At 37.8% G+C, this 16,717-nt stretch overlaps 1 protein-coding gene across 4 annotated transcripts in view; it reads right to left on the bottom strand.

The window, feature by feature from the left end:
• The window catches only part of PRIM2 (DNA primase subunit 2), a 292,124-nt gene that overhangs the window by 212,620 nt on the left and 62,787 nt on the right, over nt 1-16,717 (bottom strand). For all 4 annotated transcript variants that reach the window (XM_022581481.3, XM_089918942.1, XM_089918941.1 and 1 more), the window contains exons 6-7: nt 10,519-10,614; nt 8,953-9,090 (exon numbers count right to left, since the gene is read on the bottom strand). In XM_022581481.3, the coding sequence (XP_022437189.1) occupies nt 8,953-9,090; nt 10,519-10,614 (234 nt within the window). The remainder of the gene's footprint in view (nt 1-8,952; nt 9,091-10,518; nt 10,615-16,717) is intronic.

Raw genomic sequence — 16,717 nt, 5'->3', positions numbered from 1 at the left:
TAGGACATTAAGCCTTAATAAGATTTTTATTTCTGAGACACAAGTTTCTCAATGCATGTAAATCAGAAGATGTATTCTGCACTCCCTGCCAAGTTCCTCAGATATATGTGTGCAATTAAATAGACAAGCAGTGAAATTTGAAGGTACAGAATTAGTAGCTGGTATCTGGACAGTACTCATCTGCCTGTACAGACAGGGCGGGGAAGAGAAACATCAACCAAGGGTGTGGACAAGGAAGAAATGAAGAGCCAACTTACAAATGAAGACAACTAATACTGGTCTTATTCCCCATCCCCAACCCCCACCCCCAAAAAAACAAGGTCAAGGGATTGTTCACATCCAAAAAGAGCCCTGCAAAACTCAGCTCAGAGCTTACCTCTTCCTTGAAGGCTTCTCTGCGGTCCCCAGACTAAGTCCATCACCTCTTTCCTGTGCTACCGCTGCACCCAGGACACACTGCTCTTTCACAGACCACAGCGCAGGAGGACTGTTTACATCTCTGCCCACTGTTGCCCCCCTCACCATTCACCCTGAAAGCTTAATCATACCTCTGCCCCTGCATATTTGCCTGGCACGCAGTAAATACTCACAAAGAGTTTATTACTATGTTGAACCTGAATGAAAATCTTTTTCTAAATGTTATATAATTATGACAAAAATGACAGCCAGGTATAAAAGAAAGCCAAACATTATATATAACCAAACACTTCTTTTTAATATTTATTCTTTCTCTGGTACACCATTATTAAGTGTCACAGATTAAAAAAAAAGCTGATCTGGATTTAACACAGGATGTGTCAATCTTATTTCTATGAAACAAAGTTGGTTTAATTAATATAATACTTTACTTTGGTTTAAATTCCTCTGTGTTGTGTGTGTGTATCTCTCTCTTATCCTCATTCTTTCTCATTAATAAGGAATCAGAAAGCTTTGAAAAAAAAACTGAAACTCAAAGATGTACACATAATCATTACTCCTCAATGTCCAGTCACTGTGAAAAATTACACTCTCAAAATTTAATCAATCCTGGAACAAAACTGTATTCGTATTCCTAGCTCCCCCTGTGCAAAATTTTTATATTGGAAAACTAACAGGTGATGCATCTTTCTTTGTAGAGACTGAATAAATTTTTGCTCTATGAGAGTAGAACTGTCAAAGAACTGAATTTACAAGGACCCCCCCCCAAAAAAACCTATTTCAGTATTCAGCTGTTTCCTAGCAACTGAATCTGCAGATATTTTCTCATCACAAGTGAGTAATAGGGATAAAAATCTGTGTTTCAGTGCACTCAAGTGTCAATGAAAGCAATGTAGCTCAGTGGAAAAAAATACTATAAATAGTGTGTAAAAATACTAAGTATCTTCTAGCCAATCTGGGCTGAAGTGTTAAAAGGGGTAATTATAATTGTTAAATATGATAAATGATCTGAGGAACAGGAGTGTTTATAGAGGAGTACAGGGGCATTCTTCTGTGAGTGGGGGTAAGGGTGCACAGGGAACACAAAGGTGACCACAGAAATAGTAACCTAAGAATTACTCTGGAAAGTTAGTTCAACCATGAAAAGAGAAGCTGCTGTTCTCAAGCTAGAGTTTAAACCTGGCTGAGGCTGCATCATAAATTTCTAGACAAAATATAACCTCACATATTACATACTCCAGAGAAAACCTGTCAAGAGTAACAACTGTAACCCCTGCAGCCAACTGCAGCGGTTCTTAGGAAGCAGGGTACTGCAGCCACAGACGTTCCCAACAGAGATTGCAGAAATATTCTGCATGCACAGCAGCCCTTCCCACATCTGAGGTGCTTCACTCTTTCCTTTTATAAACAGGACACTGAAGTGCAACATCGTTTCACGTACTTTTTTCAACAAATCTGGAGAAAACACAAACATGCAGCTCTCACAGGGTAATTCACCAGATCCTGAGCACCTGCTCTTCTCAAGGTACTGTGCTCAGCATCAGAGAGAATGAAGTTGAACAGGGCTGAGTCCCTACCCTGGAGAAGCTGAATAGGGCTCAGTCCTACCTGCAGAAGCTGAACAGAGCTTAGTTCCCACCCTGGAGAAACTGAACAGGGCTCAGTCCCTACCCTGGAGAAGCCTACAAGTAAAACATGTCATAGAACACTTGAGGGTGAATAAGAGAGCAGTAGAGGGGCAGAGGTATTTGACTGCGCCTGGGGAGAGGCAACAATCTATGAAAAAAAGGCACTGACTTTAAGGAGTTATGGGAGACCCACAGTGAAGAACCCAAGTCCTTCACCAATCAGCCACAAGAATTTTGGTAAGCCACCCAAGCCTTTGCGGGGCTAAACTTTCATGGGCAAAATGAAGAGGCCTGACTGGTAAGTTTTATTGAGAGCTCCTTATAAAAGAAAGCTAAAGCACTACCATACACAATAGGACAAACATGCATGTCCACTGATATCTATAAACCTCAAGTTTGGATTCTAGGAGCCAAGAATGAGGGCAAGATAACACACAAATGATTATCACACAACTCTAAAATCCTGTGCTGCTCTAAAAATCCTATGTCGATGTGCTGCTAACATTTGCTAGCAACTAGAAATAAGTGAATCATTAAAATTCTTGCCACCAATAATTTCCATAAACACAAAGTGCAAAATTGTACTAAGCACCACAGGGAAAAATTCAAACCCCTTAAAATTCTATTCTTTACATGAACTAGCCCCTTCAAATGAACACCTGAAAAATATATAGCACTTTGGAATTTTTTAAGCACTATATATATATATATATATATATATATATATATACACACACATATATATATAATATATATATATAACTGATTTTTTTTCCAACGAATCTAAGCTAGCCTATCAAAAACCTAGAATATTCCACTAAAACAATAACTTTTACTCAATCCTATTTTGTGATGGTGCTAAAAGCCTCATTTTCTAAAATACTGGGTTGGCCAAAAAGTTCGTTTGGATTTTCCCGTAAGATATTATGAAAATCCCGAACGAACTTTTTGGCCAATCCAATACAATACATATGGAGAAAGATACCAAGACTCACTTGTAATGACTTGTTCGTCTGTGGGATCCAGTGGGCCTGCCTGACCCCACACCCTACCTCGAAATACTCACTTCGGTTACTAGGTCCTCTACAGTCTAAAGAGCAACATTCAATTTAGCATCCTCAGTCAACAAGCGTGTCTCAAAGTAAAAAGAGGATGTTTATTTTTTCCCCCAAAATGAATGTTTTTTCTGTTATCGATAGTTTCATGGCTTTTAGCTGCATTGCTTTGTTTCCTAGAGCTCAGTACCAGGAGAGACTGAAGGGGCTGGTGCCTGAGAGTAAAGGCAGAAGTGAAGGATTAGCAGCTACACTGACTGGTCCACTGCAATCACTTTAAAATAACATTAAATAACCAGGAAGTAATATTGGAAAAGACATATTAATCAATCCAAAACCAAAGGAAATCAACGAGACACAAATAAGACAAAGAAAATTCTTATATGATTACAAAGTAAGTAACCATTCAAGAAAATTAATTATATTTAAGCACAGCTTAAGGAACTAAACTGAACACTGCTTTTAAAAAGAGGATAAAAGATTTAAGAGGATTCTAAGCTCTGTAGAAATAAAAAATTACTTGATCAAGTGCCTACAAAGAATATTTTTCCAAAGCAACAAATACTTGGTGAGTCACAGATCCAACTACTATTCTAAACATGTGAAAAAGAAAATCCTTTTCAAAAAAAGAAAATCCTTACTTTCCTCTGTGACTCCAAGAAAGCTGCTTACTTGTTGTCATTTATTTCCCAGGGAGCTTCTCGAAAGTCTTTCTATCTCTAAATTAGAATAAATATATTTTCTGAAAGTCTGTTTTCTAAAGTTTTACCAGCACCTTCTAATGATGAATCTCACCCACAGAAAGTGAAATTAGTCACATAACGTGAGAAAAAAGAGAATCTGCCTTAAAGATATTCAGCTACAACTTAAGAAGCTGCCCGTTTTCTAAAAACAAAGCAAGCACGCTCCACCAGTGACACAGAGTGGAAGTGTGTGAAAACCCAAGCTCGGCCGTGTGACCCCCTACGTCTCAGGGCTTCACTTTATCCTCCCCAGAAATCCAGACTTAAACCCAACTTCACACTTGCCATCACCATCTGGATGACTGACAAGCACCTCCTGCTTAACATGATCAGAGCAGAACTCCTGGTTTTAGCCTGTGGACTTCTCACACAGTCTTCCACATCATGGTAAAAGACATCACCCTCTAATCCGTTACTCTGGCCAACAATCTGGGCAGTGCAACACAGTGGTCAGGAGTAAAGACTGAAGCCAGGCTGCATGGATGCAAACCCTGCCCTGGCTCCTCACTTAGCTGTGCAGACTGTACGCCTCAGAGACTGAAAATGGTACCCACCTAACAGGATTACTGTGAAGATGAAATGTGAAGCTCATGTGAAGCATTTAGAACAGCACCTGGCAAATATAAAATGTTCACTAAGTATAAGCTATCATTATTGTTTTTATCCTGATTTCCTCTTTTTCTCTCACACCCAGTGTGTCAACAGCACTTCAAGAAAGTAACTGAAATCCAGAGAGTTCTCTGAATCATCACCACCACAACCAGCCTCTTTCCAGCCACCATCTAGATTAAAGTGATAAACTTCTGAACTAGTCTTCCTACTGCCATTCTTTCTATACCCTCCAAAGTGGTTTTCAGCCACAGTAACCTATTCTAAATATAAATCAGATTATATCACTCCCTTCTCCAAAACCATCCAATGGTTTTCCACTACATTAGGCTAAAAAATCAATCTCTCTACCCTGGTTTATTCAAAGTCCTGCATCGCTGCCGTCTCATTCTGTACAGCTCCCCGCTAGCTCACTACACTCCAGCATTGTGCAAAAATGCCAACCGTCTCTCCTTGGGGCCTTGGCATCAGTGACCGCTCCTGCCTAGAATGTACTTTCCTCTACTTTTGCTCTGCTGGCTCCTTCATGTCACATATAATATTGTTATTGTTTATTTCTTTGGTAACTGGTATAAGTTTTATAAGAGAAGAAATTTCATCTATCCTATTAAGTATTATATCCCTAGTACTGAAAACAATACATGGGTGAACAAATAAAAAGTTATTAAAAAAGAAAAAAAAAAACCATTAACTGAGAGAACTGGCTAAAGGTTCTAAAATTGTTATGTGAAGCAAAGAAATATATCTTTCCCTCATTCTTTTCCCTAACTGGTTATCAATTTATTGCATCTCAACTCCAAATTCACCCTTTTTGCCTGCTCTGTAACTGGACCCTAATATACTTACCTTTCAATATTTCCTGAGTTTGAAGATCTAAATCCCCTGATAATACAACTACTCATAAAGGCACAGTTTTCATCAAGAGATCCTAAGAATCACAATTAGAAAACCCGAGATCCAGTTATGGCTGCAGCAATTACTGGCCAAAAAGACACTGGACAAACTACCTGGCCTCTCTGAGCAGCACTTTCCTAGCCTGTGTGATGCAGACGGTCATCCTCATCCATCTCAGAGACTTGTGGTGAGAATCAAATGAGATCACAGACAAGCAGTAAACTATGTGCGGACAGTAAGAGTCATCTTCATTATTCAGTATCTATCAGTCCAACAAAATGTTATTGAGCACTGACCCTATGTTACGTAGAGAGAAAAGTTTAAGACCAAGCCCTTACTCTCAAAAAGCTTACATTGTAGTTGAGAAGAAAAACGCTAACTGGAGTAATCTCACTGCAGTTTGGTAGTGTGCAGAATGCTGTGGGGGCACAAAGGAGAAACACTCAGTACAATCCTGGGGCTCAGGGGGGCTTCCTGGAGGAAGCGGTGCCACAGCTGAGTCTCACAGATCAGCAGGGTGAGAAAAGAGCTCTTATCAAATGAGAACATTATAATGCCCATCTTTTACTAGTCCTAAAGCATGCTCAAAAGCCAGATTTGTTATATTATAATATAAATCACATGATCAAAGACTAACAACAAGCTTGCAGATGTCACCTGGGGTAAAATTCTTCTATCAACTTAGACCTTCCCCAGCACCATTTATTTCTTCCTCTACCACAAATTAGAATACCTTTTTCTAAATCTTTAGGGCAATTCTTCTCATCCTACAAGGATATTTTCAAATTCTTTCAATTACATACTTCAAGGTCAAAACCTTCCTCACTGGAAAGGACAGTAATCAAGAAACCATCACAATGGGTTTAATTTCCCCTTTGCCACAGCCTAAAAGCAACACCTTCCCTTCCTCCCAGAGCTTCAGATTCCAAAGCTGTCAGGACAGTTTCCCAGGCAACCCCCTCCATCCACTCTCCTTCACGGCGAGGCAAAGGGCTCTATGGACAACCACTCAACCAGACTCGGGCCCTGACCTACCCAGGAGAAAGCCAAGTACTTTTTGGCCAACCCAGTATTTTAGAAAATGAGACTTTTGGCACCAATACAAAGTAGGACTGAGTAAAAGTTATTGTTTTCAGAATAAAAACAATACCAGAAAAAATTATAAGTTTTAACTCAAAAGGAAAGGTTGGCCTTTGCTTATACGGTAATCGGTACAGCTTAAAAAGAGCCACAGCACATAACTTTGAAGTTATGTACTAAACACTAAGTACCCAAAAAAGTGTCCCAAAAAAGTACAAAAGAAAACTACACTCAGATTAACAAACAACACTGAAAAATGTATTTTTAAGATGTTATCACTTAAGTGTCTGTTTAAACAAATCTCTTAAAAAGCACTGATTATGTCATTTATTTAACTCAGCTACCTCCAATTTCACCCAGCAGCAGGCTGTTTATTGTAGCACTAACCTACTACTGCTTTTCCTAATTAAACATAAAGACTTTCTTCTACATTGCCCTCTACTGACACAAAATAACAATTTAGAACAGAAATCTAGGGGTTATATCTACCACAGGCCACACTAATTGTTAAGGGTCACATATGACATCCATCTCCAAGGAAAAAAAAACACAACCTTGAAGAGACAAAGGCTGTTCACAAAATTAATCATCTCACCAATAGTATTACTAGGAGAAAGAAAAAATGACAAAATTAACCATGAGTAGTAACAAATAAAAACCTACTTAAAGGGACTTTCCTGGTGGCACAGTGATTAAGAATCCGCCTGCCAATGCAGGGAACACAGGTTTGATCCCTGGTCTGGGAAGATCCCACATGCTGCAGAGCAACTAAGCCCGTGTGCCACAAAGCCTGCGCTCTGGAACCCGCGAGCCACAACTACTGCACAACTACTGAAGCCCACGTGCCCTAGAGCCCGTGCACCACAACTACCGAGCCCACGCAGCACAACTACTGAAGCCCACGTGTTCTAGGGCCCACGTGCTGCAACTACTGAGCCCGTGTGCTGCAACTACTGAAGCCCACGGGCCTAGAGCCCACGCTCTGCAACGAGAAGCCACCGCAATGAGAAAGCCTGCACACAACGAAGAGTAGCCCTCACCCACCGCAACTAGAGAAAGCCCGTGTGCAGCAATGAAGACCCAATACAGCCAAAAAAATAAATTAAAAAAAACCCTACTTAAATACATAAATATAAGACATGACACCATAAAACTCCTAGAAGAGAACATAGGCAAAACATTCTCATACATAAATTATACCAATGTTTTATTAGGTCATTCTCCCAAGTCAATAGAAATAAAAGGAAAAATAAACAAATGGGACCTAATCAACCTTACAAGCAAAAGAAAGAAAAACCACCCTTGCACAGCAAAGGAAACCATCAATAGAACGAAAAGATAGCCTATGGACTGGGAGAAAATATTTGCAAATGATGTGACCAACAAGGGCTTAATTTCCAAAATACACAAACAGCTCATATAACTCAATGACAAAAAAACAAACAACCCAATCAAAAAATGGGCAGAAGATCTAAATAGACATTTCTCCAAAGAAGACATACAGATGGCCAATAGGCACATAAAAGGATGCTCATCATCACTAATTATTAGGAAAATGCAAATCAAAACTACAGTGAGGTATCACCTCACAACAGTCAGAATGGCATTAAAAAGTCTACAAACAACAAATGCTAGAGAGGGTGTGGAGAAAAGTGAACCCTCCTACACTGTTGGTGGAAATTTAAGCTGGTACAGCCACTATGGAAAACAGTATTGGAGGTTCCTTAAAAAACTAAAAATAGAGTTGCCTTATGATCCAGCAATCCCACTCTTACGCATATACCCAGACAAACCATAATTCAAAAAGATACATGCACCCCTATGTTCATAGCAGCATTACTAAAATAGCCAAGACGTGGAAACAACCTAAATGTTCATCAACAGATGAGTGGATAAAGAAGATGTGGTACACATATAAAATGGAATGGAATGAAATAATGCCATTTGCAGCAACATGGATGGCTGCTAGAGATTATCGCACTAAGTGAAGTAAGTCAGAAAGAGAAAGATAAATACCATATGACAGCACTTATATGTGCAATCTAAAATATGACACAAATGAGCTTATCTATGAAACAGAAACAGACTCACAGATATAGAGAATGGACTTGTGGTTGCCAAGGGGGAGGGATGAATTGGGAGTTTGGGGTTAGCAGACACAAACTATTATAGAATGCATAAACAACAAGGTCCTACTGTATAGCACAGGGAACTATATTCAATACCCTGTGATAAACCATAATGGAAAAGAATATATATATATGCATAACTGAGTCACTTTGCTGTACAGCAGAAATTAACGCAACCTTGTAAGTCAACTATACTTCAATAGAATAAATTTTAAAAAAATTAAAACCTAGGAGTTCTACAAATAACAGTACAGCATCATAAGCAATCTGAATATTATAAAAATTAAACTATTTTTTAAGAAGTACAGAACAAAACTATCAACAGTATGTAACTGAAAACATGAACATATAGAAATAAAGTGAACACAGAAATATGGAAACAAAGTAAAATACTTACAGCCAAAGCCTTGGACAGTTTGGTTCTAAATTCATTAAGGATGATAGCCACAATGTCCTTGAGTGGTACATAAGCAAAGCCATTTTCCAAATAGACTTTCCTTCCTCGGAACAAATCCAGAGCATCAGCAAAAGGGATCTGAATTCAGTGTGAAAAACAGGGAAAATAAGTCAGTACCTGTCATTACAAAATTCTCCTACGTCTTCGAAAGTACTAAGGCTAAACAAAATCCCTCCTCTGAGAAAGTCATTAGTCCTAGCAGATCTAAAGAAAAAAAAAAGCAAGAAGATCAATTTATACTCCTTGTAAGTAAACAACAGCATTAAGAAGGAGTGGCAGGCAAAAAATGTGTTTGTTTTAGAGTAGATCTTTCAAAAAATAATAAGCCAAGTTAAAATGCTTTATTTTCATTCTTAACTCATCAATTTACAAATTATAATCACCAGGATTTCAAATTCCCAGCTCAAGCCCTCTGGTACACTGCATTCCTCTCACATGACATAGTCCACATTTTGTTCTGCATCAAGTGGAATCCAATGTGTATACAATATGTTCAGTGCTAAAAATTACTAGTAAGTAAAGTAATTCCAAATTTCTTCATCTATGTTTCCACTCTTTCTCCAGAGAAATATATTGGAAAAGCTAATCTCAACACTAAGAAATGGAAATAATAATAAATGTCCAGTTTTATCTTTAAAATAAGTACTTGCCAGTAAATATTTTTTTAAAAACCTAATAAATACTATTCTACTTACACTTTTTAAAGTCCTATGAACTATGGTAAAATTTTAAGAGATGAGATTATGGTAATGGTATTAATAAATTGCAAAACTCATCCTTACTCTTCAACAGAGTTTTTCTACTTCTTAAAAATGAGATAAAAAACTAGGTTTAAAGAAAAAAAAAAGATTCCCCAAATACCCTATTCACCCAAGTTTTATGGAAGAGTTAAATCTATATGCCCATAATTCTTCAGTGTATTCAATGACACCACACAATAATCAGATCATGTGTTTTTACAGAAAGTTCCTAATTAATTTACAGATTTCTACATCCAGCACACAGTCATTGCCCTGAAGCAGTTCACCACCTGGCTGAAGAAACAAGACGGACTCATGTGGACAAACACGCCCTGCAGGAGGACGCTGGCCAGACTGGTGCGCGGATGGTGGTGAGGGGGCAGGGGCTGGACCCGGGCAGGGGGAAGAAGGCCGGGGCCCCAAGGCACCCGGGAGGGAGGAGAGGCTCCCTCGCGGAGGCGGCGTAGGGAACAAGGGGCCGGGGAAGAGGGGCGTTGCAGGGCTTCACAGCCCCAGCGCAGCCCGAGGCTGAGCACAGTGAGGAGAGCGTGGCCCGCAGTGGGTCGGCACCCAAGCAGCGCCAGGGGTCGGTGCAGCGCAGCCCGGGGCGGGGAGCAGCACATCCGGGGGGTGAAGACAACATCCGAACAGAAGGGGGAGAGGCTGCGCCCACAAGAGGCTACTCAAATGCGTCAATAAAACACGGATAGAAGCTCAATGTGATACATTTAACAAAACCTAGGAAGTACTTTAAAAGCGTACCTACCTTATAAACTGATTCCAGCTCCAACTGAACCCCACCTAAACTGTGTGATGAAGCCATAATATCCTGTTCTCGGAGAGTCTTATCTTCATCACTTATCTAAAAGGAAACATTTTATATCGTTTAAAAATTAAAACTCTGCATTCAGTTTCAATAAAGCACTTTCCTGTTCTAGTGAAGATTCTATACTTTTTAAAAACTTTTAAAACCCTGGTATCTGAAATCATGCCTAATATGATTATTAAGTCATTACTATCATTAATGAAGCCAAAATATAGAAGAAAATTTAAATTCAATATACTTTCAAATTTCTACTCTGTCAATTTCTGAGGACACATATGGAAAGAACAGTAGCAGAGAAACAATATCCTGGACTAGCTGCACCCACAGACTCATGAAAGGAGAAAATGAAAACCTTTCTGAAGAAATATACAATTCTCCTAGGTCTTAGTATAGTCCTCCAAATAACTCCCCAAATACAATCTCTAGCACACAGAGAAAACACACACAACAAGGAAATAAGACTCCATCAGTGGGAACCAGATTGGTAAAATGAAAAGTATAAGGATTGGAAAAAAGAAACAAAATTGTCATTATTTACATATTATGTGATTAGAATCCTTAGAAAATCCAGAAAAATCCACAGATAAATTATTAGACCTAATGACCTAATTAAGCAAGGTATCTGGCTACAATGTCATATACAGAAAAACCAATTGTATTTCTATCTGCCAGCAGCCCACTTTAATAATGGATTTTTTTTAAACTACTATTCATAATGGGATTAAAACTATCAGTATTTAGGAATAAATCTAACAAAAGATGTTCAAGGCCTCTAGGAAAAAAAAAAAAATGTAAAACCTTACTGAAGGAAACTGGAGAAACCCTAAATAACCGAAAGACATCCATAAACATGCACCAGATGATGTAATACTATAAATGTACCAATTCTCCTCAAATTAACCTGCAGAATCAATATACTCTCAAGCAAAATCACAATAGCTTATGTGTCTGTGTTGCTTCTAGAATGTACAGGGACACACAAAGTGCCAAGGAAAGCCAAGACAGAAAAAGACAGTCAACCCAATAGAAAAATGATCAAAAGATATGAACACACACTTTACAACTGAGAAAATTTGAAGGGCCAATAAATACAATCATATCTCGTCTTATTGCACTTGGCTTTATTGTGCTTCCCAGATATTACTTTTTTTTTTTAAACAATTTGAAGGTTTGTGGCAACCCGTGTTGAGGAAGTCTGTTGGCACCATTTTTCCAACAGTATTTGCTCACTTCGTGTCTCTGTCACATTTTCGTAATTCTCAAAGTATTTCAAGCATTTTCATTATTATTGTATTTGAGAGCACTGAACAAACAAACATGTATCATCAAAAATCAGTGCAAGAGAGTCATCAACTGAAAACTACCACATCAATTCCTTTTTGGTAATGGACAGGATAAAAATACAAAAACTAAAAATGTAATATAACTAGATGTCATAAGAAGTCTCAATAGGCAAAAATTTTAAAGGGTGTCACAGCACACATTATATACAATCAACACTCATTCTAGAGTGTTTAAATTGAGCTTTAGCAATAGCAAATATTTCTCTAAGAGCTAACACCAGATTATTCTCCTTTAGTATTGGCTTTGTTTACATATACCTGTTGATAGTAACTTCTCTACAAAATTGACTATTTACCTTTTACTTCGCATTCCATAGGACAAATCCTACGAAGCTCAAATATACCACCAGATACATAATGCAAAGACTATGTGAGAAGAGGCAGGTATGTTTCAGAGCCAAGCTGTAATTCGCAAACAGCGACTGATAAAGTGAGAAACTGACCAGGGAGACATGGTGAAAGGGAACAAGATATCTGTACATCCTTGTGATGATCTTTCACTATCTTTAAGTGATTTCCAATTTAAATATAAAAACTATTTCAAATTTGTGCAGTGAACACTTACTTATTTGAAATTAAATAAAAATTAAATACACATGCCTGTTCTCCCCACTATTAATGGGGATAATCATAGGTGATTGCATGGATCATTTTTTGCCCAAATGGTTTTGACTGGATCTGGCAATACTGAAGTTGAGGCCAAATGTGTTAACCCACCACGTCCCTTTTTACAATCACTTATTATAGCAACAAAGAATTAGATAACTTTGAACATACAGATGTTTGCCATGATAATATCTGGGGTTTTAACTGAACAAATCCCACAGCAATATATAAGAACCACTAAGGCTTCTCCACGAATATAGGGGAATATAGTACCTCTCTTTCCCTAAACTCAACTCAAATATTTGTATTAACAATACCACAGGTGTTTATAAGCAATTAACTGCTCACCAAGTAACTGTCAGGTAAGCAGGGGAAGCACACTTCAGCTCAACTGTCATACAACAGAATACTTTACTTACAAGAGACTTAATGTTCCAAACACTCTTCTACCTTAGGTATACAGTCAAGGCTCAATTTAAACAAAATTCAAGGTCTTGAATGAAAACTAGAGTAGATTATTAAAGAATGTGGTAAGACTGTCTTTCACTGAAATCTTCCCCAACCCCCCAAAAAAATAGAAAAAAAATTATCTAGACTTTACTTAGATTAGAAATAATGAATAAAATTCTAAGGTATTCAATGTGTTTCTAAACTGTTCACCCAAAGTAACTGGGTGCATTCCAAATAATGCACATTCTAGCTGAAATTAATGTCATTTCCTACATGATAGCCTTTCAGTAAATATTGTTTTTCCTTGGTGAATTAAAAAGTTCATCCATTTGCCACACACATCTAAACCTTCATTTAGCTATTTAATAATAAACAAAATAAGAGAATTGTCACTGAAAAATGTTGGATGACTGTCTGAAACTTTACTAATTAGTATAAACTTCTATTAACTTCATTATTTCAAATTTCTAAAATAATCTTGAGTATTCTCTTCTGCTTCTGGTATAAAAACTACTGGGAAAAATATGAGCATATTTCACTTTCTCAGGCTCCCCTAATGAGGTTAACTACTGGATGCCTAGAAAAAACTCATTCTCCAAAAGAGCAAGACAAAATTAAATAGCTTCCTGCTTCTACTAACAAAGGATCTCATGTAAGAGTTAAAAACAGCTACAGTGGAACAATTATAAAAGCAGAGGAACTGAGTAGAAAGTATATAGTTTTTGTAACTGCAGAAACCTAAGTTCAAATCTTAAAAAAGTGAATTAACCTCTTCATACCTCAGTTTCTCCATTGGTAAAAGGAAGAAAATAATACCTGTTTCATGAACTTTTTTGTCAGAATTAAGTAAAATAAAGTATGTAAAGTGTCTAGAATAGGCCTAACATATAGCATGCCTTTAATAAATGGTAAATATTTATTATTACTATCAGTAATGTACATTTTGATTAGCTTGTTTTCCAGGAACACAGTGAAACATTTTTGATCCACTTGATCATGATAAGATGGCAAAGCTGGAAGATCCTGAGCTCACCTCCTCCTACAAACACACCAAAACTACACCTATATATACAACAACTCTCTCTGAGAATGACCTGAAGACTAGCAGAAGAGCTCTTGTACAATTAAGGATATAAAGAAAAAAACACACTGAGTAGGGTAGAAGGGGCAGAGACACTATCTAGTCAAGACCCACATCCCCAGAGCAGCAAGCCACAAGCAGGAGGAGATATCACAAACTCAGAGGCCCTCGCTCAGGAGCGAAGGGTTTGAGCCCCATATTGGGCACATCAAACCCAGAGACTGGCACTGGGTAGGTGAGCCCACTTAACTAGCTTTGAAAACCAGCAGGGCTTATGCACAGGAGAGCTGAAGGAAATTGAAATTTCACTCTTAAAGGGCTCATGCACAAACTCACTCACTGGGAGTCCCAGCACAGAGGCTGCAGTTTAAAAAGAGCCTAGTGCTCTAGATAGCTTGCCAAGGCCACCCCAGCAAACCCCAGGTCCACTCCAGCACCAATCATCCCACCAAGGCAGCAGCCCCAACATGTCCTGGAAAAGCCCCAGCCCACCCCCACTACAACTCCACCTGGCCTGCCAAAGCTGACCAGCACATACAGTCTACACTGGGGATACTCCTATACAAGATCACACCTCCAAAACCAAGAGACATAACGTTTCACCTAATTCACAGAAACAAACACAGAAAGTCAAACCAAATGAGGAGACAGAGAAATTTGTTCCAAACAAAAGAACAAAATAAAATCCCAGAGGAAAACCCTAATGAAATGGAGATAAGTAATTTACCTGATAAAGGGTTCAAAGCATGGTCACAAAGATGCTCACAGAACTCAGGAGAAGAATGGAGGAACACAATGAGAACTTCACAAAGAGTTAGAATATATAAGAAAGAACCAATCAGAGCTAAAGAATACAACAACTGAAATGAAAAATACATTAGAGGAAATACACAGCATTTTAGATGATACATAAGACCACATAAGCAACAAGGAAGAGAGAATAGTGAAACTCAACCAATAAGAACAGAAAAAAGAAAAACGAATTTTTAAAAATGGGAATAATTTAAGGGAACTCTAGGACAACATCAAGTGCACTAACATTCACATTATGGGCCCAGAAGGAGAAAGGGGCAGAAAACCTATTCAATAAAATTATGGCTGACAACTTCCCCAGACTGGGGAAGAAAACACACATGCAGGTCCAGGAAGCATAAAATCCCAAACAAGATGAACCCAAGAGATCCACACCAAGACATATCATAATTAAAATGGGAAAAGTTAAAGATAGGGAGAGAAACTTTAAGGCAGCAAGAGAAAAACAGTGAGTCACATACAAAGGAACCCCCAAAAGGCTATCAGCTGACTTTTCAGCAGAAACTTTGCAGACCACAAGGGAGTGGCATGCTGCATTTAAAGTAATGAAAGAAAAAAACTTACAACCAAGAACAGCCAGGAAGGCTACTGTTCAGAATCAAAGGAGAGTTAAAGAGTTTCCCAGACAAGCAAAAACTAAGAGTTCATCACCACTAAACCAGCCTTACAAATGTTAAAGGGTCTTTAAGCAGAAAAGGCTATAACTAGAAATAAGAAAATATATGAAAGAAAAAAACCTCACAGCTAAAGGCAAATACATAGTAAAGACAGTGGATCATCCATTTAAAAAGCTAGTATGAACATTAAAAGAAAAAAGTCATAAAATCAACTATAATTACAATAAGCAATTAAGAGACACACAAAGTAAAAAGATGTAAAATATGACACCAAAAACATTAAATGTAGATGGGAGGAGTAAAAAAGTAATGCTTTTAGAATGCATTCAAACTTAAGCAAACATCAGGTTAAAACAAACATATATATACATACACACACACACATATATATATATATATATACACATATATGAACCTCATGGTAACCAAAAACCAAAACCCTACAAGAGATACACAAAAAATAAAGACAAAGGAATCCAAACATAGCACTAAAGAAAATCATCAAACCACAAGGGAAGAGAACAAGAGAAGAAGAAAGGAAGAGAACTACAAAAACAACCAGAAAACAACAGCAAAATGGCAATAAGTACATAGCTATCAGAAATTACTTTAAATGTAAATGGACTAAACTCACAAATAAAAAGATATAAGGTAGCTGAATGGATAAAAAAAATAAGACCCATTTATAGCCTGCCTACAAGACTTCAGATCTAAAGACACACACAGGCTGAAAGTGAAGAAATGAAAACAGATATTCCATGAAAAAAATGAAAAGAAAACTGGGAGACAAACACTTGTATAAAAGATTTTTTAAAACAAAGACTGTAACAAAAGATAAAGAAGGACATTACATAATGATAAAGAGGTCAATCTAACAAAAGGATATAATGTTTGTAAATCTTTATGCACCCAACATAGGAGCATATAAATATATAAAGCAAACATTAACAAACATAAAGGGAGAAACTGACAGTAATACAATAATAGTAGGGGACTTTAACATCCCACTTACATTAATGGATAGAGAGAAAATCAATAAGTAAACACTGACCTTAATCAACGCACTAGATCAGATGGACTTAATAGATGTGTGTGTGTGTGTGTGTGTGTGTGTGTGTGCGCAGAACATTCCATCCAAAAGCAGCAGAACGCACATTCTTTTCAAGTGCACATGTGACATTCTCCAGGACAGATCACATGCTAGGCCACAAAACAAGTCTCAATAAATT

This window comes from Delphinapterus leucas, chromosome 10 (assembly GCF_059928025.1).
Source record: "Delphinapterus leucas isolate spDelLeu-1000000601 "Yukka" chromosome 10, BTC_Dleu_Yukka2, whole genome shotgun sequence".
In the NCBI taxonomy this organism is placed as follows: domain Eukaryota; kingdom Metazoa; phylum Chordata; class Mammalia; order Artiodactyla; family Monodontidae; genus Delphinapterus; species Delphinapterus leucas.
This window is presented reverse-complemented; position numbering and strand designations above follow the sequence as displayed.